The 25,287-nt window shown below is 41.5% G+C and overlaps 1 protein-coding gene across 1 annotated transcript in view; it reads right to left on the bottom strand.

Moving 5' to 3' along the window:
* LOC310962581 (prickle-like protein 1) overlaps positions 1-24,725 on the bottom strand; it is a 31,010-nt gene extending 6,285 nt beyond the window's left edge. The window contains exons 1-3 of the mRNA XM_083935085.1: positions 24,542-24,725; positions 2,115-2,312; positions 1,280-1,393 (exon numbers count right to left, since the gene is read on the bottom strand). Coding sequence (XP_083791211.1) covers positions 1,280-1,393; positions 2,115-2,300 — 300 coding nt within the window. The 5' untranslated portion in view covers positions 2,301-2,312; positions 24,542-24,725. The remainder of the gene's footprint in view (positions 1-1,279; positions 1,394-2,114; positions 2,313-24,541) is intronic.
* Between the last annotated feature and the right edge of the window lie 562 nt (positions 24,726-25,287).

Below are 25,287 nucleotides of genomic sequence, written 5' to 3'. Positions count from 1 at the left end.
TCTTTGTACAGCAGGGTGCAGCTTATTGCCCTCAAGAAGGCTGCGTTGAAAAGATGGCATGAGCAATACACAAACTCTTCCTCCGTGTTTAGAGATGGTGATGGAGGCCCAGATAAAAGACCAAAACTATCCTAACAACCAGCTTGGTTGTTCTCTAAACAACAGTAAACGATGCAGCGCTCACACACACACACACACACACACACACACACACACACACACACACACACACACACACACACACACACACACACACACACACACACACACACACACTGTCTATTGCACACAACCACACAGAGTGCTTATCCCTTCAGACCACAGTTACGCAAAGAATCCTCCGCAGTTTGCTCCCTCAACCACCAGGTCTGTGACAAACATTATAAACCGCACAGTCAAACACTGCGTGTGTGTGTGTGTTCCTATTGTGTATCTTCAGTGTGTGCATTCAGAGACCACCACAGACAGTAGCCCCACATGCACACGCACACACACACACACACACACACACACACACACACACACACACACACACACACACACACACACACACACACACATACACACACACACACACACGCACTCCTCCCTCCTCTTTGGTGATAAACCCTCCACCATATCTCCTAATGTAAACTCTATTAACACAGATGTGAAAGGAGTGCTGGTTTACAAGCATAAAGCTATTTTTACAGAAGAGACTGGCATGTGCTTTACTGTCAAAAGAGGGATTTTTTTGTCAAACGATTGAGGGAATGTGGCCATTGTTTTAGTTTTACAAGAATAGTCTAGCAATATTGTTACGGCTTTAGCTCTTGGCTTAATGGTTTAGTTAGAGCTGGGTATAGTTTGACATTTCTTCTTGACAATTACCAAAATTATACCAGAACTATAGGTTTTTGTTAGCTTCTGTACGGTTGTGATGTCACAAACTACACTATATATAGAAACTTTTTTGAGCAAGCAAAGAAAAAGTCAGAAGAGGATTTAGAAAATGTAGCCTTTTCAAGTTTTCAGGTAAAACTCCTGTAAGCAGTTGAATTATCAGTCTGTGTCAGCCCTGAAAGTAGCTGAAGAATAAGAAATGAGAGCAGTCAAACTGTCATTTAAAGAGGAGGAGATGAAGGCACTTCAAATGTAAGTTCAACTGAAACCCTTATTTCAGACCTTACCAAAAAAAAGTTATACCCAGCCCTAAGTTTAGCTTCTGTATCATGAAATGAACTTGATTTCTGTGTGTTTGACCACGCATCCTGTCACTGTCGCCTCTCATGATCCCTACCTCGTTGTCGTGCGGCGGCAGCTGGTAGAGGAGCTGTCGGATCCTGTGTTTCTCCCCGGGGCTGTTGACGTACGGCACCTTTTCCTCTGGCAGACAGGAGAAATACATCTGGACCTGCGGAAGAAGACGGATGAATGAATGAACTTTGGAAGACGGAAATAATTGACATGAGTGAGACACTTCGGTGTTATCAGTATGCTTGAGGATATCACAGAGAACGACTGCCACTGTGTGAGTCTTGATTCTATGACACTGTTGGGCAAACGTGTCAATCTCAATCCAGACACAGGCGTCGGACTGTGAAATCTCTCCACGCTTAAGAGACGGCAAGGAAAAATGGAAAGGTTCATGTTTGCCTAGGCTAATGCCCGCTGACAGGGGAAAAGGAAACATTGACAAAATGTTGTTTGTCTGTGTGCACTTCCATGAAAAAGTCTTGGAATGTATTGGAGACAGCAAACAGTTTTAGATGTTCTGAACATGTGTATTTCAAATACACACTTATGAATGAGAAATAATCCACAGCCAGATGTTGGGCTTCCACATGCTGCACCACTAATCCATTAGTATGCCATAGTGAACAGAATGTCTCCAAACATAACCTTATTTGAACTAACCCGCATGCTGTTAGCATACAGGTTTATACTCTCATCCTCTAAAGGAAATTTCCACCTTCAGATACAAGTTATTCTGTGCTGGGATTTATATGCCTGGTGTCCCCATAACCTCAAATAGGAATTTCCTGCTCATGCAAATGGATGGAGTATACTAGAGGAGAGCTGTAAGACAAAAAAGTCAGTTTCAAATAAAAGTAATTTGTAACAGGGTCCTATACCTGCTCAGGCCTGAGTCCCGGTGGCACCCACGCGTACTCCTCCAACGCACATCCGGAGTCATCGTCTGAGGTGGAGCTCCTCTGGAAACCCACGGACATCTTCCCAATCTTTCCCCCAGCGCGGGGTTCCATCTCCGAACCTCGAGGAGAAGGGCGCTCCCCTCTTTCACTGCGCTCCAGGTTCATCGCACACGGGCGCTGTGGATAGAAAAAGGGGATTTAGGAATCGTTTTTTTCCCAAATTCTGTTTTCAATCCCTTCTTTGTATTAGACCCAAAGTTTAATGTAAGAACAAATATTGAGAAGAGCAGAGAAGCCATTTATCAAAAAAACTGGAACACACAGAAGGAAGGACAAAGTCACTCTGTAACATATCACACCATCCTTTCAAAATTCAGCCTCTTGAGTCACACTCAAGAATAACTAATGTAATATTCCATCCTGTCACACTTCCTTTATTTATCCATTATCCAGAATCGTGTTTAAAAAAGTGGGCAAAATATAGTTGAGCACCTTCAAAGGGAACTTAGGATGATTTAAAAAGGAAAATAACAGTGCACTTATTCAACAAACCACATAGCCTTGAAACTACATAAATAAATCAATGCATGTACAGTAATTGCTGAACTAAAGTACACGTCTTTAAAAGTAGGATTGTAATGCATTAACATAACACGATGCAACAGATATTTCCAGCTGTTACCCACCAAACATCTGTTGCTCTTATCCACTGTGCTACGAATTTCTGAAGGTTGTGAAACACGTGTAAGCAGACCACGTTGTGCGGGGGCGGTGATTTACAGATTTGTGCAGAAAACCACTATCGTTCAATCTATGATCGAGAAAATGCCAAATATATCCCCCAAAAAACAGATTCAGTGGTGACAAATCTGATCTAAATCTTCCCAAAGACAAAAGTTCAACATTTAAAACAATCTGCATGTGTCCATTCCAACTGCGGCAGCATGAATCCACTTTCAGATGCTTTCTCTCTTTCTTTTTTACAAGCTGATAACAGTTGGACTGTTACATGAATAGGGATTAATCAGTCTCGTCGTTGTGTGTCTCCCCGCCTTCGGCAGTAGCCCTCTTATCTCAGCAGCCATGTTCTTCAGAGCCCCCTCTGCCTGATAACAGCACTTTGGTCTCAAGGTGTTGAAAAGGCCACTTGTGATTTGCCTTGCTCTGCCTCTTTGACATGCAAATAAGGACCAGAATAGAACTTTGTTTAGGGAAAAAACTGTCAGAAACTTCACACAGGGGCTCCAAACTTCATGTATTTGATCTTCAACGCAACAGCAGCACTATATGAGGGACATTAGGGTCTTGATTGGTTCTATTGACCAATCGTTATGTCTGTTAACTGTGACTGTAGAGCAGTCGGTTGAATTCATTAGATCGATGTTTTTTTTGGGTGATACTGGGGTGGGGGGGGTGGGGGGTGGGGGGCTGAACTTTTTCAATTCAATTCAAAAACTTTTTAAACTTCATATAACTTTTTTTTTAACAAGAAATGTGTTTTTTAATTCACAACTCAACCCTGATTTCAAGCTCGGTATGTCAATGGAGCAACAACTTTTACGTAGCCAAAATGACACATTTGAAGTGGTATTAGCAATTGCCAAAATGATGAGAAACATAACATATGGTTAAACCCTGAAATATAAATCCAGAGCATGGAAAGGTTAGAGACCCTCCCCTGTCTTACCAAAAAAAAAACGACTAACATCCCATTAGCAACAAATAAATAGCCCTACCCCTTTTCTGACCTCTCCCACCTAATAATTTGTGGGCAGTCCCTTATCAATTGAATTTTTTAAGTTTAAGTCCTTTGACACCGCTTTACATCATAAATTGGCATCATAGTTCACTGTAATTTTCCTTTAAAAAAATGCATGATAATTTTTTGATTTTGAAAAGAATGACTATCTTGCTTGTGCCCCCTCCAAGGGTCACTGGTCAGCTGTAACTGAATCCAAACGCTGTTGTTGTGTAGTCAAAAGTAACAAGAATGGGGGGAAATATTAGCATTCCCTCAATTACCATACAGTTGAATGAAGCCCAAGGCCTCAAAACACAGAATTTGCAGATTAGAAATGCTGTTAAAAGTCAAACCAAAGCTCTTATCAAAGAACAAAAGGGTATTTGACTGTTGCTTTGTTCTTCAGTGACTAATCTATCAGGTTTTATGGTAGGATAGATAATGTTATCACCCAGAAGCTTTTCTTGACCTGTTTTGGCTTTATCTCGCCTAACCTTGTTCAGACCAGAAAGTTCAGCAATTAGATGAAGTTTTTTATTTTATTTCAACAAGTCACTATCTCAGTAGCATGTTGTTTGTGAGACATATTTTTGCAATTTAATAATAAGGGGCCATTGATGCCTGCAACATGGATGCAGGTGTGGTTTAGAGAAAAATATAGACAAGACAGTGTTTATGGACACGTGGGCTGTTGCAAGGGTTCCAACATGTGACACGCAAAGCCACAGGGCCACCCCGCATCATCACAAACTAAAACATGAGCACAGTCACATTTTACAAATTGGCTGAGAGTTTTCACTTTTGCAACACGTTTGAAAAGAAAAGTACTAAAAGGGACCAGTTGTTGAAGTGTTTGGTATTTACATATTGACATATTCCAATACTTGTTTTATCTAATTAGCAGTCCAAAATAATTAAGCTATTAAGTTTACTATCATATATGACTAAATAAAGCAGCAAATCATCCGTTTTCAGATGCTGAAACTAGAGACCGTTGGTGTTTTGGCTTGAAAAAAACATTAAATAAATTGATTCAGCTCTAGATTGGTATCAACACGCTAAAGATTTCTGCCCGCCCGCGTCTGCCCTTATGGTCTTGTGCCTCTCATCCCTGCAAGTTATGGGCAAAAAAGGTGACTGTGGATTCCTGAGCCAACATACACAGCAACTCACATTACACTGTGTCACCCGTTGGCAATAACACAATGGCTGTCTTTGTTAAAAAACAAAAAACTAAATGTCAAACCATTCCCAATTTAATCCAGAGCCACAGCGGAGAGGTGACAGGAGGAGGTTAAGGGGGCTAAAAAGGGAAACTCTTTGAAAAAAGTATTTAAAGAGTCACAACATTGAGTCTGTGTAAACACTGGCCAGATGTAGCTGGCTAACGGTTAATCATGTGCGCCTCCCCTGCTCAACTGACACTTTTAAAAGGGGCTCTCCTTCATGGAGGAATTAGTAAGTCAAACACGTGTTCTTTTCAAATGAACACAACCCCGGGCGAACTAAAGGAATATATCCTAATTTTCAGAATAGTTTGACTTTTACAGATCTGCCAAAGTGTATCAAATTCTCTCTCAGTGAGTAGATATTTATTCAAATATCAAACTGGTAGAACAGTCACAGCTTTAGTTACCTGCAGTTCATTCAAATGACAGATTGTGAGATGGTGACCACTTGCTGAAACCTAAACAGTGAGAAAAAAAAGTCTATTTTTCTAAACGTCATGGGATTTACTTTAGGAAAACCATTAAAATTGTGGAGTTCAAAGGCCGAGGTCATTGCTCTTTGACTGGCAAAGAGTGTTATTTTAAGGCCAAATGGGTGTCAGGGGGTGCACAGGAGACTTAACACAGCTGGAGTGAGACCACCTGCACAGACACACAAGGACTGTCTGCACACACTGTACATACACTCACACACTATATTGAAAATAGAGCAACACATGCAGAATCTCCTTTCTCACACACGCAGTACTTTAATCTTGAGCTAAGCTTAAGCTTTCAACACTATATGCATTGCTTGAAACCAAGGATATCCCCCACAATCCATTGCATGCCTCCTCATCAACAGATCTGAGAAATGGTGCAAGCATTTTCCACAGCAGAGTTGTAAAAGTGCAACAAAATCCTTCTGTATTTGCAAACTTTTCAGCTCATCTGTTTTCCTCTTACCTCCAGGAAAAGCATCTCTCTTTCCACCTTCGCATAAAGCTCTCATTCACTTCCCCAATCCCCTCTGGTCACATGCAGTTGCTCCAGTACTGGCTACATGTCTACAGCATCAAGCTCGATGGATCCACGCTCTAATCGGATCCAGATCCCACTCAGCCAGGAAGTATTCCCCCAACGGCTCAGGCTTTTTGAAAGTCAACGTCGGCTGTGAGTGGGTAAGTCGGAAAAGAGGCAACTTTCACTCACTCCGCAGCTGGGGAGCAGGACTTTTAGCATCCAAAGTTTTCGAAGGTCCAAAGAGCAAAGGAGGAGGGCAACGAGGTGACGTCTCTATCTGGAGTGTCTCTGATCCCTGTGAGTGTGTGGGAGTGAGTGGGTGTGTGTCTGTGTCTGTGTGTGCGCCAAGCTTTGTCGGCCCCTCCCTCATTCCTCCCCTCCTGGGTAAATCGCCTGCCACTGCACTTCAATAACACACACACACACACACACACACACACACACACACACACACACACACACACACACACACACACACACACACACACACACACACACTTCAGAGTCAACACCCAACCTATCTCAACACCCCCTTCCTCCACCAGAGTGACATCAAGCCCTCCACCCAGCCCCCCAACTCAGAGGTAGAATTCCTGAGAGCCAGATGACATGTCCACTCTACTCTCACACTCTTTCTCTTTGTTTTTCTTTAAGGCTGTCTTTTTCTTTCAAATGTTTATTTTTATACAAGCCAGACAAGTGTTCACTGCATTATGAGAAAGTAGTTAAGGGTAATTAATACCAAAGTCAAATTCAACCTTTCACAAAAAAGGAGAAATAGCTGTAGTTATTTGCACCACGATCGCTAATATCACCACAGTTATTTACAGCCTTGTTTCCTCTGTGACAACATTTTACACGTTTATTATGCATGTGACTTTAGAATGCAAGTGCACTCTCCCTCTCTTTCTGTCACTAAATGCTTCCTGGGGTCATCCAGTCATTTGCTCTGATGATGATACATTAATTTCTTCTCAGTTGCTGATGAGATGACGTTGCGGTTAATGTGAGTGTTCTTGGCCCAGCTGCTCCATTATCTCAACAAGGAAAATGATCACTTGTACAACAATTTGAGCTAAATTAAAGTATGTAAGGGTTTGATCATAAATGTTATTTGATGAATAATGAGTCAGTAAACCCTAGTTTTTAGAAAATGGATAATAGCACAGAGCTGAGGAAAATGATTGGTTAACTAAACTTGCTTTAACTGATAGAGTCGTGTTTAGGCCTGACTCCTTCTGGTCGCTGGTGTCTGATGTGTGGATTCAATTTTCATTGGTCAGACAATCGCTGGTGTTACTTTCATTGTGGTCTGTTCAACAAAGTGTTTTTTCCCAGCTGAAAACAGCCAGCTTGGATCACTTGATAGTCCTTTGGGGGCAGGGTGTTTTTTAGCTGAGGCATTTTGGTTGCGTCTCGTTGCTATGATACGGAATATCTGTGGAAGTAAAAATGTCGACACAAAGTAAAATAATTGCTCTGGCCAAGCGCAGCATTTTACCCGAAGTTGACTTTTTAACTTTCTGCGACCAGGAAAATAAACACCAAACGTGCAGCTGTCAGTACAGAATAGACGCTCAGCACCTCGCTGCCGTTTGTAGTAAAGTGTACATAAGTGGCACTCCCATAACAAAAAAAAATTCCACGAAAAAAAACCCATTTTGGTGGACACACAACACACTATCAGGTAGATTGAAAAATATCAGATTTGTTTTCTTCAATGATCAATCTATTGGTTTTCCTAGTTGTGTTTGGGTCCACTCAACGAATGTAAGTGGGTTTCTACCAATTCCAAGATAAATATCTGTGTCTTCAGCTGCTAAACACCCCAAAAAAATCTTGTGGGATAAACAACCAAAACTATGAGCTGAACGACACCATAAAGCTCTATATAGCTGAAGTGGGGTGTAACTCTATGTTGTTTCATAACTGCAAGTGACCTCTTTACATACAAGTCATGTGATCTATTGTTAATATAAAAACATATAGATTATAGCTGCTTTAAGACTTTGCCGACATATAACACCATGACAAACTGCTCATCCTGATTTAGAGGTATGATTTCAAAGGAGCTGATGATTTTACTATTAAACGTCTCATGCTTTCTTGAAGGTTTCCTGGTTAAATATTGACAGTGCTTCCTCCCAAGTCAGCCTCATCCATCTCAGGAAATTCTCATGCAGGGGATCTGTCCGCTCGCCCCGTCACTAGTACTACCCCCTTCCTATTTTGGAGATTTGAATGAGTGAGGGGAGAGGGGTCCCCTGTCTCAATCTCTCACTTCAGCCAATCACAATGACGTTATTGTCAAAGAGCACTTCATGTCAGGGAACTACTGACAATCTAGCAGAACTAGAAGTGAAGAGTTTTGTTCCAAAATGAGATATCCACCCTGTGAAAAAGGTGACATCGGCATTATTATGAGGCAGTGAAACAGGATACAAATAGGGGAAGTTTGTTGTCATTTATTTGGACAAGCTCTCCGCCATCCCTCATTGTGAAGGCTGAAAAGCAGCAACGGCTTCATTTAAAGAGTCTAAAATGACAAATGAGTTTGCTCAATTGTCCAGCAGACAAAGACGCCCTCTCCCTTGACAACCCCACAAAGTGACTTGCAGAGAGGGCAACAGAGCTGTTTGTCACATGCCAAAATACCTGTTACAAATGAGAAATTGCTCCGCTAGCTAACTAGCTTAGAAAGAGCGACACAGAGTGAGAGATTCTCTGTGTGCATAGAGATAGCATTGTCTTTGTGCTTCGCCAACATGGCCGTCTTTCCTGGCATGCCAATGCATATTTGGAATTGAGTGAGAGAAGAGGGAGAGAGTAGCTTGGCAGTCCAATCAGAGGGTAAACCTTTCAGAAAAGCTCTCAAGTTTTCCAGGGGTCTTGGCGCCGCTCTGCGAAAGCCACTTTGTTTTTTAACCCTCTGAAAAGATCTGCATTGAGTTTCCTGAGATGTTTATCTGGATATTCATTGCGAAAAGCTCCCAAAATCATAATTCATGAAGACGGGTAGAGAGGAAAAGACAATTTTTTTGTGACAGACCAATCCTTAATTTAGATAATGAAAAGAGACAATGAGTGGGTGAGGAATGCCCTGGCGTGAATAGAGGACAGGTCAGAGGATGAGTGGCTTTATCCCACACAACCGGCAGATAGCAGCCCCTCAGACTGGGCCTGGGCTTGCGGCCAAAGAACCATGGTCCTTTTTGGAAAAGACAAGAGGACAGTTGACCTTGCCGTCTCCTCTGCTTCCTCTCTGAGGAGAGGAAGGTACGACAGTGCAGAGAGTATCTGAAGTTCTTTAAAATGAGTGTTATTGTTGGTGTTGAAGGTGTTAGGTTGTTTATGATTTACAGCCAAGGAATAAAATGTTTGACATTATTCTTTAGTTTTGGAGTCATTGGCTTTTAAAGTTGTTGCTTAACTGTAGACCTTCTGTCCCTCCCCTTCACAATATAAACTGGGATTTTCGATGGATCTTAAGGATCTTTTCTTATATGAACTCCAGACAAGATCAGAAGAATCAGGTGCTGGCGCTGTCCAATGTGCCGACACATGTAGAACACACCAGGAGATTCTCTGTGTCAGATGAGTAGAAGTAAGGGGTGGGGTGGCACATGGTAGAGAGCGCAAGAGGGAGGATGTGCAGTGCATTGAATTTGTCTGCCGATTTCAGCATCGATCTTTTCTGAGAGAAGTTCACGAATCTCATCTTCTGTCCAGTTAAGATGTTTCCGTTGCCTTATCGTGTAAATCACCCTTCTCCTTCACCCTCTGATGTATGTTTACTTCCGCCTTTGCGCCAAAAAACATAATAGAAACATCATAAACATGCCAACTCACTCGCTGGGAATTCTCTGCATAATGAGTTGAATTCAATTGAAATGAATTGACTCTATTGAACCCCTGAGGAGGAAAATTTGTTTGTCCCAGCACCACATAACAATAAAGGCTAAAACACAAAATATATATAAAAATAATTACCTGCTCTGTTTGCACAAGGGCTCAATCGGCCATTACACATTCTAGCTGATTTGGACACTTGCATTCTCATGCACCTGGTATTGTCTAGATAGTTTCAGGGTTGTAGTGCATGTGAGAAAGGGGCAAAGGCATCATGTATTAACACTCTGCAAAGCCAGTGGACATGTGCTGAATGGATGATATTCTAGCCCCATTCACATGTCCGGGGCTCATGGGCAGGAACTAACAAATGGAGGGTTTATGCAGTGACCTTTGACCCTGGCACTTACAAATACAAATGTAGGATGCAGACATAGTGAATGTGGAAAAAATGCACTGTTTCACCAATAGCTACAAGTCCTTTTAAATGTATCCTTTTTAATTTTGGAATATGGCAAGTTCTCTGTGTTATTCAAAATGATGTCACTTGACTAGTAGCTTCACATTTTAGACCGCTAGATCCAGCCGAAGCGATTCTGGGACAGGGAAACATACTGGCATTCAATGAAAAATAAATCTGATCCAGAATCATTTAAAAGGTCATTATCAGCCAAAAATATCAGTCTAGCCTTCAGCCGAGTAAAGTCAGAAGTAATTTAGGCAGAAACCTTTTGATCAAGTCTCTCAAAAGACTTTCTGAGCAGCATTTTCTTTCTTTGGCAAAAGCTTTGGACCAGGGTGCAGACAAGATCTAGTGGCTTTTTTTATATGTGAAATTTAAGACCAAGTCTGGACTTACACACATACCCGGCACGACTCATTCCCTCTGGCTGCACATTTATCTATTGGAACAGAACTCGACTGGTTATTTGCCCTTTTCTTCACCTTTTATTGTGCTAAGCAGACTTCTTTTCAGCATTTATAACAGTCATTCACAGCTGGACTCTACTGTGTTTCATCCCCAGGAGGCATGAAGGGGTTTAACTGATCCCTTAGAATGCAAATATCATGGGGGACATCCCTTTGGTTGTTCAAACCAGAAATCAACAAGGACAGTGACGTGTCTCTACTTGTTGCAGGACAGTTTGTCATAAAACTCAAACAGAGCATGGAGACCATTCCTGATGTTAAATCAGCGTAAAGTGCAAATACTTGATGGGATATGGATCTGAAATGGCTTATTATTATGTTCAATGGCAACTTTCAGTGCTACGCCATGTTCATATAACTCTTTTATATTTGAGATTGTGGCGGTCATGGTGGATATGATTTGTGGGAAAAACCACCTTGATAAGGCTAGTGTATGCTTGAAATGATCTAGTTCATACAAAAAGTCCTCCAATCAAGTCTTAAGGCATGTTTTTTTTTTTTATAAATGTTCTCATAAGTCACACTTGAAGGCAGGGTGAAAAGCCTGCCATCACAGAGATGGAAGAGGCCCAATGAATTGTGCAAATTGGGTAACGGTGCATGCTTTTGTCTCCTCAAATACTTACTCATTGTGTCAGCTGCAAAAAAAAAATCTTGAAAAAGTTCCTAACACAACAAGTAACACTGCTGAACCAAAGCTGACAAGTCCAGACAAAAGATCACGATGAGGGGATTTCAAACTCTGAAAGTGAACCTTCTTTCTTAGGCTGTCCTCTGTATCTGCATATGATCTTGGCAAATATGTGTTATATGGACTCATTTGTTAATATCTCTACACCAACACCCGCAAGACAAATCTTTCCACAAGTATCTTTACAAATGAAGACATCCTGCCGGTATCTTTTTTTCTGATTTTAATCAGCAACGCCCCACTTACAAAGGCCATATGCACAAGGGCTGACAAACCAGCTCTCTCTCACACACACACACACACACACACACACACACACACACACACACACACACACACACACACACACACACACACACACACACACACACACACACATCTGCTTCACAAAAAGAACTCTGGTCCACGTCTCAATTCACATCCATTATGATACCCCATTCAACCACGTTCACGCCGACAGACGCCTCTCAGCAGCTTTTCACACGAGGAAATGGATCTTTAACGAGGCCCACCAGCTCGACTCGCTGCTGCATATCAGGTCCGGGGAAGTGTTGATCAGCTGTCTCACCAGTTCTGTGTTAATATCCCCTGACTCTCCTGACCTGAGTGTGATTTAGGTTTGTAGTCATAAAACCTTCTGCTGAGATTTGTTAAGCGCTACAGGGTGTTACCTGCACACCTCCGGGACAAAGGGAGCAGCAATAAAAGTGCTTTAAAATGCAGGTAGGTGATGGAAGCTGTAGTAGGGATTGAGCTGGGAAGTTTCAGTTTCAGAGCTGGGAAGTTTTCAGACTTTTCTTATTCACAACTCCATTTAGACAATTTACAAGTAAAATTCAGGGCGGGTTTTTACATTTAAAAGTAAAATTTAGAGCAGGCCGCCCATTTATGACATTGATCTATTTTGGGGGGAGGGCAGTATTGGCTGGTGGGTTGATTCAGAAATTTATGGTGCACAGAGGATGAATCTTGATGACTTTGATGATCCCTGACTCTTCCTCTATTGCCACCATGTGATGTTGTGTGAAATGTCTCAACAACTATTGAATGCATTGCCAAGAAATTTGACAGAGACATTCCTGTCACCACAAATAGCAATGGCCATGGTGAGCTTTCAACTTTCCATTTAACTCCACCATCCGATCAGAATTTGAATTTGCCCAATGCCCAAATAATACCTGCACAACTAATCACATTCCCATGAGCCTCTGCTGTATGTTAGCTTGGTAAAGCGCTAAACTATGAACGGGAACGTTGTAAACATTATACCTGCTCAACAACAGTTTGGTAACATTGTCATTGTGAGCGTGTTAGCATGCTAATAGTTAGCATTACAACCTTACAGAGGCTGTAGCGTGGCTGTAGACTCTTATTTGTCTTTCACGCTGCAATACTGAACTTCTCTAGACATTAGGCATCCAATGTCCAAATCTGTTGACCGTGCATCTGCAGACAGTGTTTGTGATTTGTCACAAGATCAATAAAGCTCTCTGCATCAGGGTTGGAAACTTGAGCCGACTTCAGTCACCAGTGTGCATTCAACAGATGCTATTAAATGTTCTATTCATTCTCTTCCAAAAAAGTAGGTATCTCATTTTGCAAAATGAAAATAATTGGTGCTTCAATGCAGCTACTGTTCAGCCTTACATGTGTATCTGTGAGTCTTTACTGTGCTTTTGGTTCTGCCTATATCCCTGCATATGTAGCCAATTATTCTGATGTTCAAGTGGATTTCCTGTAAATCCCTTCACCACTCAAAGGCTGATTAGAGTATGTTTAGGAATCATGCTATTACAGGGCTAAATGGGTTGTCAAAAACAGTGCAGAAGTTCCTGCCATTCATGTCTAGGGGTAAGCTATTCATTATTATCATCCGTTTTCATGATTTGGCAGGGTCTATCTCAGTTAAATACTAGTCATTACCTGAATCTGACTGCATGGCCCCTGTAGGCTAAAATATCTTGCCAAGCCAAAGTAACCTAACTGTTTCATCAGGTAACTGGGTTATATATACAGTATGTTCACTGTGAAAAACAACAACTGATAATCGATGATGAAATATATTCCTCTGCAGTTCAAAATAAAAGGCTTAGAGTAGCTGCCAATGTTTTTCATACATATTCCATTGTGCAATATCTGTCACTCTACAGCTGTATTCTTCTTCTTAGAGAATTTGAGACATGCCGGCATATATTTAACCTTCCAAATCTGATGATGTTTTTTAGTTAGATTTTTAAACTCAGGTGAGAGCCTTCTGTATGTTGTTCTCAGTGATAAATGGAGTTTTATAGGCAGCTACGTTAAACAGGATTACTCTCATATGACCACAGTATGATGGTCCTTTATAAAATCAGGAATTTGCATGAAATAAATTAAAAAAAAGACTTAGACTCTTACCACTTAAGCAAGGAACTGGAATATATTTGCAAAACACCATACAAAACTGTAATGCCTACAGGAACCTACTGTCATTAGAGTTCAGTGTGTGCGTGTATTTCTGAACGAAGGGTAAGACTTGTGTCATGTCTCGTGCATCCCATCCACCACTAATTTGATATTGTTAAGTGATGCATTCCTTTAACAATAGCCAGAGGTCACTATGACCAGGTGTGTGTGGTTGTGTGTGTGTGTGTGTGTGTTTCAAGTGTTATTAAAAACCCTTCTGCAATCACATTGCCTCACATCGGAAGTACAGAAAAGAAAGAACAGGCAAATATGTATAACTGGAACAGCGGTAAGCGAGGGCCTGATGATAGAAATAAAAAATGTCAAGAACAAGATTGTCCCTTTTCTTGTTGACAGTAAAAATACACGTATCACTGAGCTTTGCTTCACTTGAATTGTAATAAACACACAGGGTTCATGATTGGAACACTGAGGTTAGGTCCACAAACTGGAATCATTTAAAGCAGACATATGCTCATTTTCAGGTTCATACTTGTTGTTTTGGTTTCTACCCAAACATGCTTACATATTTTATAGTAAGAAAAAAAAAAACATTTTTCTTATACTGTCTGAATATACCTGTATTCACTCTCTGTCTGAAATGCTCAGTTTTAGCACCTGTTTCTTTAAGCCCCCCATCCCAAACTACTCTGCTCTGACTGGTCAGCATTTCCAGGTGTTCCGCATCTGCGCTCTCAGCGTCTTTGCCTCACCATTGCAGTTCAGAAATGACTGTAACAGGACAGTAGCTGCACTTTCTACCTAAACATAGTATAGTTATGACATCACAACTATACAGTACTCCTGACGGTTCGTTTAAAGTCACAGTTTCTGTGTATTTCTCTGTGTATTGAATGTTTAGATACTTTCACAGTTTTTTAAAAAAACACATGGAATTCTCACTTTTAACAACATGGGACCTTTAAGTAAAAGTTAAAAAGTGAAATATTTAAGTGGCTCTTTAAACAAAAAGTCAAAAACTGTTATTAGGCCACAGATGTAAGGCTGACAGACTAAAATAAAATACAAAAACAACAGTTTATCTTGTGTTTGGTAACAGGAAAATAACCAGTGACATTCTCCAGCTGTACTAATCAGAAATTCACTTCTTTTATTTTTTTCCGGGCCTCCATGATTCTTTCACTGAACTAAGAATGATGCAGCATCGTCATTGCCGTCATGTGCAGTCCCTCTATACATTTAGGTATGCATCTGATTTACAGTATGTCACATGTTTCAGCCAAAAGAAACAATGAGCAGCATCGCTTAAACTAGATGGAAGCATTACTTATGAAAAACAGCTACATGTGATGACATACCATGCAAGTCAAGCAGCAGTATTGCATCACATTCAGTATGGGAAAACTGTCTGTGAGTCTGTGTGTATTGTGTGTGTGTGTGTGTGTGTGTGTGTGTGTGTGTGTGTGTGTGTGTGTGTGTGTGTGTGTGTGTGTGTGTGTGTGTGTGTGTGTGTGTGTGTGTGTGTGTGTGTGTGTGTGAATCCCACATGGATTTTGCATAAGAGATGTAGGCCAGGGATTGGGGTTGTGTACACAGAGGCTTAATGACAGGACCCTGAAGGGATGGTGCATCATTCAAGCGGAACAGACACACAGACACACACACACACAAACACACACACACACACACACACACACACACATACATTGCCTGTGCATTACACAACCAGTACCCTCACTTTCCCATAATTTAGCATTGGAAGCACAACAATGAAGGGGGAACAGCAGGTTTGACCAAGTTTGGCCTACATGGGCTGGCACAGTTCTCAAGGCAGCATAGTGTCAGAGAAGGGTGTGTGTGTGAAACCATATAGCCTTTAGTTTCATCAGCGAATTCCCAAGGCGCTTTTTTGTTTCGCTTTATATGGGTTACTGAGCCAGTGATAGAAGACACGGACAACAAAAACAGCTGGGTGATATCAGCTTAGCTCAGCCCTGTAACATTTTGGTGGCGGCTTGGATGCCACAAGGGTGACAGATATCGAGGCTATGTGTTATATGAAAGCTGCTTTGAGTACCGTGCTTAAATAAACTTAGTATCACAGGCAAAGTGGCGTGACTGGCCGTTTTGTGGGGTGTTTGCGCCCCCCTCCTCCCTCGCATGGACTGTGGTTGAATTTGGCCAGGCAGCCGCAGTTGGCATTCCACACTGACCCTCGAGTAGCGGGCCTGAGGTTCATGGGTAAACAGACGAACCGTTTGGTGGGCTTGCTGTGTAATTTTGGAGCCTGTCTTACCCTCTGGCTGTCTCTCTCTCCTCCAGCCTCCCTCCTTGTCTTTCTTCACAGCCAGCCATATCCTCAGTTGGCCCCTCTGTTAATTCAGACCTACCTGACAGTTCTGACTAAAACCTTCTGGGTTAACTGTCTGTCCTGCTTGCCGACGGACTCCGCGCTCTAAACACACACTGAAGACTAATCTGCAACAGATGGGAGAGGGCCCGGGGAGGAAGTAGTATAAAAGGATATACAGCATATTTGTACCCCTCTAAACCAAACGATAGGGTTTCAGCGAAGTTCCAAGCAAAGCCAGAGGAGGGCTGTAATGATGTGCACGGCGGCGGCTCCCAAGGGCTTAACTGGACATATTACTTGGATATATAAGCTGTCCATCCGCAACCAGATGTCTGAAGGCCCTGAGGGGGATTCTTGAGAGCTTTCTCCAAAAGGGAACATGCAGACACACACACACACACAGCCTCACACTCTAACAGATATGTGTAAATAACTGAATAAATAAAAGCATATGGAAACAAGTAAATGAGCATGGATACATACATGTGCACACATAAACAAGCCCGCACATGTTGGTTTTCACGGGTGGCTGGTTAGAGATAATGAACGCCTTAGCCCCCGGTTCACTGTCTGGTTTTTGTGGTCATATGTGTAAACACAAAAGACGTTTATTTACTACCTCATTAATGCAAGTGGCAACATAAGCCCCCTTTCTCAGGCAGCAAAATCGAAACGGATGGATCTCACAGTGCTGCAACCCAGACAACTGTCAAATCACTGTTTGCATTGGTTTTGCGACAAGCACTTGGAAAGCCCCGAGCTTTCATCGGCTAGCTGCTACGGGTGAATATCTGTTTGGTTCACCCTCTCTTGGAGCTGAGATTTGTCCTAGCTGAAGGATACGCTGCTGTTTGATTGTGTGCCATGGAGCTAAAAGGCAGTTGGGGTCTTGTTGACGGGACGAGAGGTTATATAAAAAGACAGTGAAACTCCTATAATGAAGTGCAGGCTTCCCTTTGTGGAGTATGTATCATCTAGAAATGCCTGGCATGGTTTGTGCATTATCAAATGTAATTTAAACTTGAAATAACCGATTTTTGGGCCACTCGGAAGGTATAGAAAGAAGCTGTCAACACAACACTCTTAGACTATTATCACCTGATTTTTTAAACCCGCTTTTAATGTTATCAGCTGATTGAATGGGTGGTATCACTACCATAGATATGCGGTGGAATAGCTCTCCTCTACCTCCTAGTTGGCTCTGGTAAGCTGGATCACCCCTGCTCAGTGCGAACTGCTCGACTCGAATGGTAGGGAGTAGCATAAAGAACGAAAGTCCACTTAAGGAGGAAGGTTAGAGTAGTGAGTGAGTCAAACAAACACGTGTAGTGTGCATATGTAGTTATGCAACATTCTTAACTAACACAACAAACCTAAGTATTTTAACCCAAACGACGACTGACCAGAAAAGCAAAATAATAAACTGAAAGACGCTAAAACACTGAGGAACTACAATTGGGTTACTGAGATTTTATATTACACATAGTGATCAACTCTGATTCAAAACAATATTATTAATAGACCGTTTTAACAGAATTCCCTTGCTAGGCAACAGCCTTGTTCCTTGTTAACTTCCTGTCAGCTGATGTGCACATTTAGAATGTTTATGTTTACATCTTTGAAAAGGTATATAGTAACTTTAATGACTATTTCACACTTAAATCAAAACTCATGTGAGTGCTGAAAGCAAATGTACAGCTTTTGGCGAATATGGTGAGAATCTTGTGATTTACCCCCCACCCTCACTTACACAGCATTTATCCCAACAGGCCATTTCCTGACGCTGAGTGGCATCAGATTGTATGGAGCCATTTCCCCTTTTGGTGAATTAAGAGGCTGGTATTCCCATGGGATGGTGTGAAGCAAAAATGGAGATAAAGTGACAGATAGGGCAACGTCCCCTGAGACTTGTGCAGACGACTGACCACCCAACAGCAGAAGGTTTACATAAATGTGGATGTGCAACTAACTTTTGTCACAAAGCTTGACAATTCCCTTCTCCCTCATTTGCTCCTGTTTACTGAAGCGGACTGACAATGATTAGTACATGGAGAAAAAATAGATTCATGAGACCATCCTGTGCCATCTGAAGCTCTGTGCATATTAGAAGAGAGGTGGTAAGAGGAAGAAAAGAGCAGACTGTCCCTGATTAGACCTGAGTTGAGACATTCTTGTCTTAGCCTCAGGAACACACTGTCTAACACATGAGATCAATTTAAATAGGGGAAGGCAGGAGCTAAGTCATGCCTTCCTAATGCACACACCCAAACTTTGATCCCAGAATCACCTTTAAAAAGTTCCCCTGCATATTCATTTTGGAATATTTATAAACAATATGAGGTTTTTGACCTGGTTCTGTCCATTCAGTACAGCTGTTTATCAACGATGGCTCAATAATGGCTTTATGCATCTGTTATCCATAATATACTTTATTTTCATACCAAAAAAAAGAGGTGTCACTTCCATTATTCCAAAACATAGTATTTGCATGATGCAAACAATTAAAAAAAAAACGTTTTGATGGAACAAGACCATATTTTGATCATACTTACTAGGCTCACAATATCACTGTTATATGTAAAACATTTATCTCCAAAATATTAGCTTTTCAATAGCAACAGTAGGATTGTTTTTGGTTCTAGGGCGATGCATTTTTGACGTTATATGATGGATTCTAAAAGGGTGGTCCTTCAACTCAGCTAAAAGCCTGAAACCCCCAAAAAACATCAAACTCTGAAACATGATCCCCTAAAATTGGAATCTGTTATGGAGACCTTTTTATGTTTTCCCCAATCAAAAACAAACCTGGAAGCTATCATTTGTGTTCTGCCTCAGGGTGGTCATTTGACGAAGAGTAATTACGTGGTTGATTTTGCAGCAGTCTTATCTCCCTATATGAGACTGTGCTTCCATATATACAGTTTTCCTTTACTTAAGCTTTAAAGCCTTTTAATTATTATCATCTAATAATCATCACCTTTAATGTCTCCATAACCACTGTGACTGGCGACTGGCAGTGTCTGGGCAGGTGTGTGTATCTTTGTGTGCTAGTGGCTTTAATCATCATCAAATAGAGCTGTGTGTATAGGTAATTAAGGTGGTGCCAAATCGACTCTCACTCACATGCACGAGTCAGGAACTCTCAACAACACCTCAGAGTTGCATCCCTTAGCAAGTGCTGCGGGCAGCTTTATTTCAGCTCTGCTGCAAGTTTTGACACAGTGGAACTTCCTCTCAAAGTCCATTACTCAGTGTCTGATATTCTTGTAAGCTCTAGATTACTTTTCCTCCCCACAAGCTGACCATAATACCAGGCTTGTGGAGCCAATGCGGCCTGCAGGGTTTGGTCTGTAACCACTCAGTGAGCACAAGGATCATGATTCCTGTTCGTACATCAAGGACAGCCGGCCCAACCCCACACACACATTTACACACCGCACCCTTCAACTCCTTCAGCATAGCCATGGTTTATAGCTACTAGGTCAATATACAGTATATACACAGTATTAGCTTTTCTTTCACCATTTATAGCGTAGCATTTCATACAAACATGAGTAACATGACAGACATTTCCATCACATGTGAAAAGGAATGTTGGGCTGCAATTATAATTAGTTATTAGTTAGTTTTTTTCATTTGCAACGGATCTCTTGATTAACAGAGTTTGTAGTTTAGTCTGTAAAATGTGAAAAAAACCCTTCTGTCACCAGGGAATGTTTGGTATTTTTGCCTGGTCAAGGTTTTTCTCAGCACTATTTGTATTCAATCTCCCATTGCGCCACTGATAATGCTGCTGATAACTGGTATAAGTGGGTAATTCCCATGTTGTTTAATCTCTGTTCTTCCCAGAAATGTCTTCTTTTTTTTTATTGTTCACTGTTCTGTCTCTCCTGTTCAGTCATTGGTCTTCGCTGTTTGGCACTTCACACACCACTACAGGGGATAGCTGTTTGGCAGGCATTTATGCGTGCATGTGTGAGTGCGTGTGTGTGTGTGTGTGTGTGTGTGTGTGTGTGTGTGTTCTGAGGTTTGGAATGATTTACACTGCCCCACACTCAATTAATTCCGGTATGACAGCACAAACTTGCCTGTGTGTACACATGTTGGTTTGAGGTATTAGGCTGACAGAGGCGCACAGATAGAACAGTGTTGACTTACTAATAGATGGAGGTCTCTCTCTCTCTTTTTTTTTTACAGACACACACACACACACACACACACACACACACACACACACACACACACACACACACACACACACACACACACACACACACACACACACACACACACACACACGTCATAATCATGTTTATTTTTCATATTGGGTCCATTTATTTGATCTAATGCCAATCTGTGCTCCAACTTAAACACCAGGACACAAGAAATCTCTGAATGTTGCATGACCCCAATGTACCAGAGTCGGCTAGTAGCAAACCATCCTAAATGTATCCATTATCAGTTTGTGTTTATAATAGTATGCAATGTAGACGTGAGAAACTTCTTTTAAACACTATATTCGTTATTTAAGGGGAAACAAAAAATGACTTGTAACCAAGCATTTAAAGGGGACATATTGTACTTATTTTCAGGTTTATAAATGTATTTTGGGTTTCAAAAGTCACATTATTTTCCTCATCCTGTGTCTGAATATAGCTAAACTGTATATAAAGATGGACCATCCATCTCCACTTCCTACCACTGTACATTAGTGAATCCAAAGTACCTCAGATACGGGCGCCACAGCAGTGTTTTGTCGATAATTAAGCCCAACCAGCAAGTGAGTCAATCACAGCTGTCAAACTTACGCATACATCAACATACATCAGTGTGATAAAAGCTACCTAAAAAGACAGAAACTATCTCTGGGAAAAATTGTGTCATATTCCATTCGTTAACATGGAGGGGGTGGGGGGTACTGCAACCATCCACCAGGGGCCGACTGGGATGTTTTGGCTTCACTTTCAGGGAGCTGTCAAACCATCCATCTTTTCATATTAAATTCACCCTCTATCTGAAACGCTTCGTTTTAGCGTCTGTCTCTTTCCTGGGATTGAATCTTTTTCAGCGTCAGACAAAAAAAAGTGAAACATGGCACATCTTGAGCTCTTCAAACAGCTTCACTGGTGCGATCAGATGAGGTGTTTCAGCCGAGGAGGCAAATATGGCTCTAAATCCAGAACACCCTTGATGGCTGCGCAAAAAGGTTTTCCAGGAGAGTGTCCAACAATATCAAAACAATCTCCAGACTGGATTTCCTCTTTGGCACTTAAACGCCACTGGAGAATGAGAATCTGGGTTGCATATGAGAAAATGAAGCACTGTAGGATGAAGACTCTAATCGGGAGACACTGCTCTGAAAAATGAGTCTGTCAGTTTAGAAAATTGTCCATAGACAAAAAGTCAGCAGGGGCCTCGAAAAAGCAATACATAACAGAAAAGCCAAGGATGCATTCATCATGCGTCCACATCTCCTGCCAACGCTATAGGCTCATAATTGTATGACGGTACATATCCAGTCATTCTGTCTCTCTTTAAAACCTCGAAGGTAATCTTCTCAAGAACTGCTTCGTGTCCTCCCCTCCTCAACCAGAACATTTTCCTTTATATATAAAAAAGAACATTTCCCTCCTCTCCTCACTGACATGCTGAAACAAAATCAACCTTTTTACCCTGACTCTCATTTGTTAAGCTAAAAAAAAATCTTGTACCGAACTTCACCATGAAGGGCACAAACACCTCTAATTGGGTTAAATGGTCTTGTACTTCTATAGCGCCTTTCTAGTCTTCTGACTACTCAAGACATTCCCACAGACATTCACACTGATGGCAGTGGACATCTACATACCATCTAATCTAACCATCCACACCACATACACAAACCCATGGGCAACATGGGGAGCAATTTGGGGTTCAGGGTCTTGCCCAAGGACACTTCGACATGTGGACCGGGGGATCTGGTGATCAAACCGTCGATCCCTCGAATGGAAGATGACCCACTCAACCACTGATCCACAGCCGCCCGCTGTGTTGACTTGTGGAAAGTACTCTTACTGGCTTTCTTGATGAAAGTTAAATAAGAAGATTGGTAGCACTCTCATGTCTGTATGATTATTATGAAGCTACAGCCAGCAGCTAGCCTGGCTCTATCCAATGGTAACAAATCTGCCTACCAGCACCTATTAAGCTCAATTACTAACTACTTAGCCTATATCTCATTTGGTAGTTTTATGGATGTATTGGGTAGATGCTAGGCCATAGCTTATCGACCGAATGAGTCACTGAAAAAAACTGGCATACCATGTAAGTGTAAGTGGCTAGCTAGCTGAAGGGTTACAGTTAGTGTTAGCTTGAAAGACAGGGTTTGCTTTGGTTTCTTATAAAGGTGGGTCAGATCATAATGAATTATACAGTAGATTATTTGCTTATAATTTATTCACTAAAACGTTGCATTGCAACAGTGTTCAGTGGGTTGACGCTTGCGCAGTGTATGCCTAACTATACTGTTTGTGGACTCTCTGCTGGTTGCCTAGCGAAGGATGACGACAAGACTCCACATTTTTATAAAGCAAACAAATAGTGTTCAAAGTGTACTTCCCAAATGTTAAACTATTTCTCTAAACTAATTATATGAATTCTACTGCATAAAATTTACTGTGGATAGTCGCATTTACTTTATGAAATATAGAGAGACAAAATACCCTGTTTTGCCTCCATAAAAGCATAGAATCAATGTTGCGTCCCATGGCAGGCAGTCGTCAATCCAAGCATACCGATCATCTCAGCTACTGCCTGACTTGACTCTCCCATGTGCTTCAAATGGCTGACCAATTAACAGCAGCTTAACTTCTGGGTCCAAACAACCCCCCCCCCCAAAAAAAAAAAAAAAAAAAAGAAAAAGAAAAGAAAACTGCAGACGTACAAACGCATTTCCTGGGCACCCAGTAGGCTACCCCACACAGACAAGGACACTCGCACAGATACATACTCATTAACAAAGGCTTAGCATTGCAGAGTGTATACCCCCAGCAAAGTGTAGCATAGTCTGGCTGACTGGCCTCCCACAGAGGGGGAATACACCTCAGTCACCTGATCCTCGGCTGCTCTCTCATCCTGGATCAGCAAACCACACAGCAGCTTGTCATTCAATTACAGAGACGAGGCCGGTATGAAAACAATACAAGGCCGAGCACTATCAGGAGTTACTTTAAAATATTCAAAATATAAAGATTTTGACTTCAAGGTACAGGTCAAATTGAAGTAATTGAAGTATCATGCTTTCTCCAGGTTTTAAGACTCAGATGATCAGAGCCTACTGCTCTCACTGCAACATCTTTACAGATCTCTCCCACCACTAGGTGCCACCACTGGCTTAAAACAGATCCCACTGCACTGAAAAGAAAAGTACATCATATGAATCATATTTAGTGTTTAATTTAATCAGTAATTTCTTTAAACTCTTCAAATATATTTTTAAACAATTTCAGAAAAAAGTCTCAGTACTGAAATCACATTGAAAAAATCTGGGTTAATACTCAAACGTTTTACACTGGTTTAAAAAGTATATTTAACTGTGAAGTATGATTAGATATGAAAAAATGCATTCTTTGGTCAGCTGCTCTGTTTGGCTGAAGTGATGTGGCTTCACTTTGTAATGTTTCTGCGGATTTTGGGCTGTGGTCTGTCAACACTGATGTGATATTTCTGCATGAAAAGACTGAGTGAGCTGGTGAAGACAAGACAGAAAAAGGACTAGACAAACCAAGAGGGACCACCTGAGTGACAAGCAACAGCTGAGTCCACACATCTGGAAACCAAAATGCAACCCTCTATTAAGTGCGTCTTTACGCACACACACTTTCCAAACTAAAATTCCCCAGCAGACTGAGCCACAGTTTCACTTTTTTCTCTCTCTCTCTCCTTCAGGGAAACTGTGTCACACAGAGCCTCAGCTATTTTCTTCTCGCTTTGGTGCGTCTGTCCATGAAGTAATGGAGACACAAATCATTTCCATCCCTTAATCTCGCTGGTACATGATAATTTCCAACACTCTCCAAAGTTGACTTGCACATGTTGTTTATGATCTACTGAAAACTCCTACATTCACACGCAACTATGTGCACTTACACAACAATGCTACGACACTTAGATAAGACATTATTGTTCAAATAACATAGTTCCGAGCCAAAAAAACTTGACACTCACCTCAGAAGAAACAGCCTGGCCCGGGATCGAGTGCGAATATTTCCGTTTATCAGAATAAAAGTCACGGCTCTGGAGGCATCCGGGCTGACTGCAAATCGACAGATACAACTCAGTGCCGTTTCGAGTCCAGAATCAGCTCAATGGATGTACTCTTTCAGTGCATGGTCGTGGAAAGAGAGGGAGAGAGAGAAGAGACGCTCACCAAGGGTTGAGCGCTGCGCTGCTCTGCTCTGGCACCAAGTTAAAGCGTCGAGAAATGACATTAGCGCTGCTCTGCGCCTATTGGCTCAAACATGAAGCTCCCCCCTTCCTCCACACACACACACACACACACAAACACACACACACACACACACACACACACACACACACACACACACACACACACACACACACACACACACACACACACACATACACACACACTTTCCTCTACCTCCATCTTACAAGCACACAGCATAGCCTACTGTAAACATCCATGACTTTATGGATATGTTTTGGAAGCAAAAGCAAATCCATATGATCTATTTTTTTTTATAAAGGTAAGAGATTGCCATTTGAATCTGTTTAATAAATAAAGTATAAGCACGATAAGGTCATTTGTAAACTCATTAGTGACTACCATAGAGACACTGCAAGGTTTACAAGGAATACTTGATTTGATGGACTGTATCCACGAGTCACTAGAACATTAAAAACACATTTCGACTATTACATGAGATTTATGATATGCTCACATGCTCATA

The sequence above is a fragment of the Echiichthys vipera genome, assembly GCF_963691815.1.
Source record: "Echiichthys vipera genome assembly, chromosome: 20".
NCBI classification, from domain to species: Eukaryota; Metazoa; Chordata; class Actinopteri; order Perciformes; family Trachinidae; genus Echiichthys; species Echiichthys vipera.
Note: the sequence above shows the minus strand (reverse complement) of the source record. Positions and strands in the feature narration are given on the sequence as shown.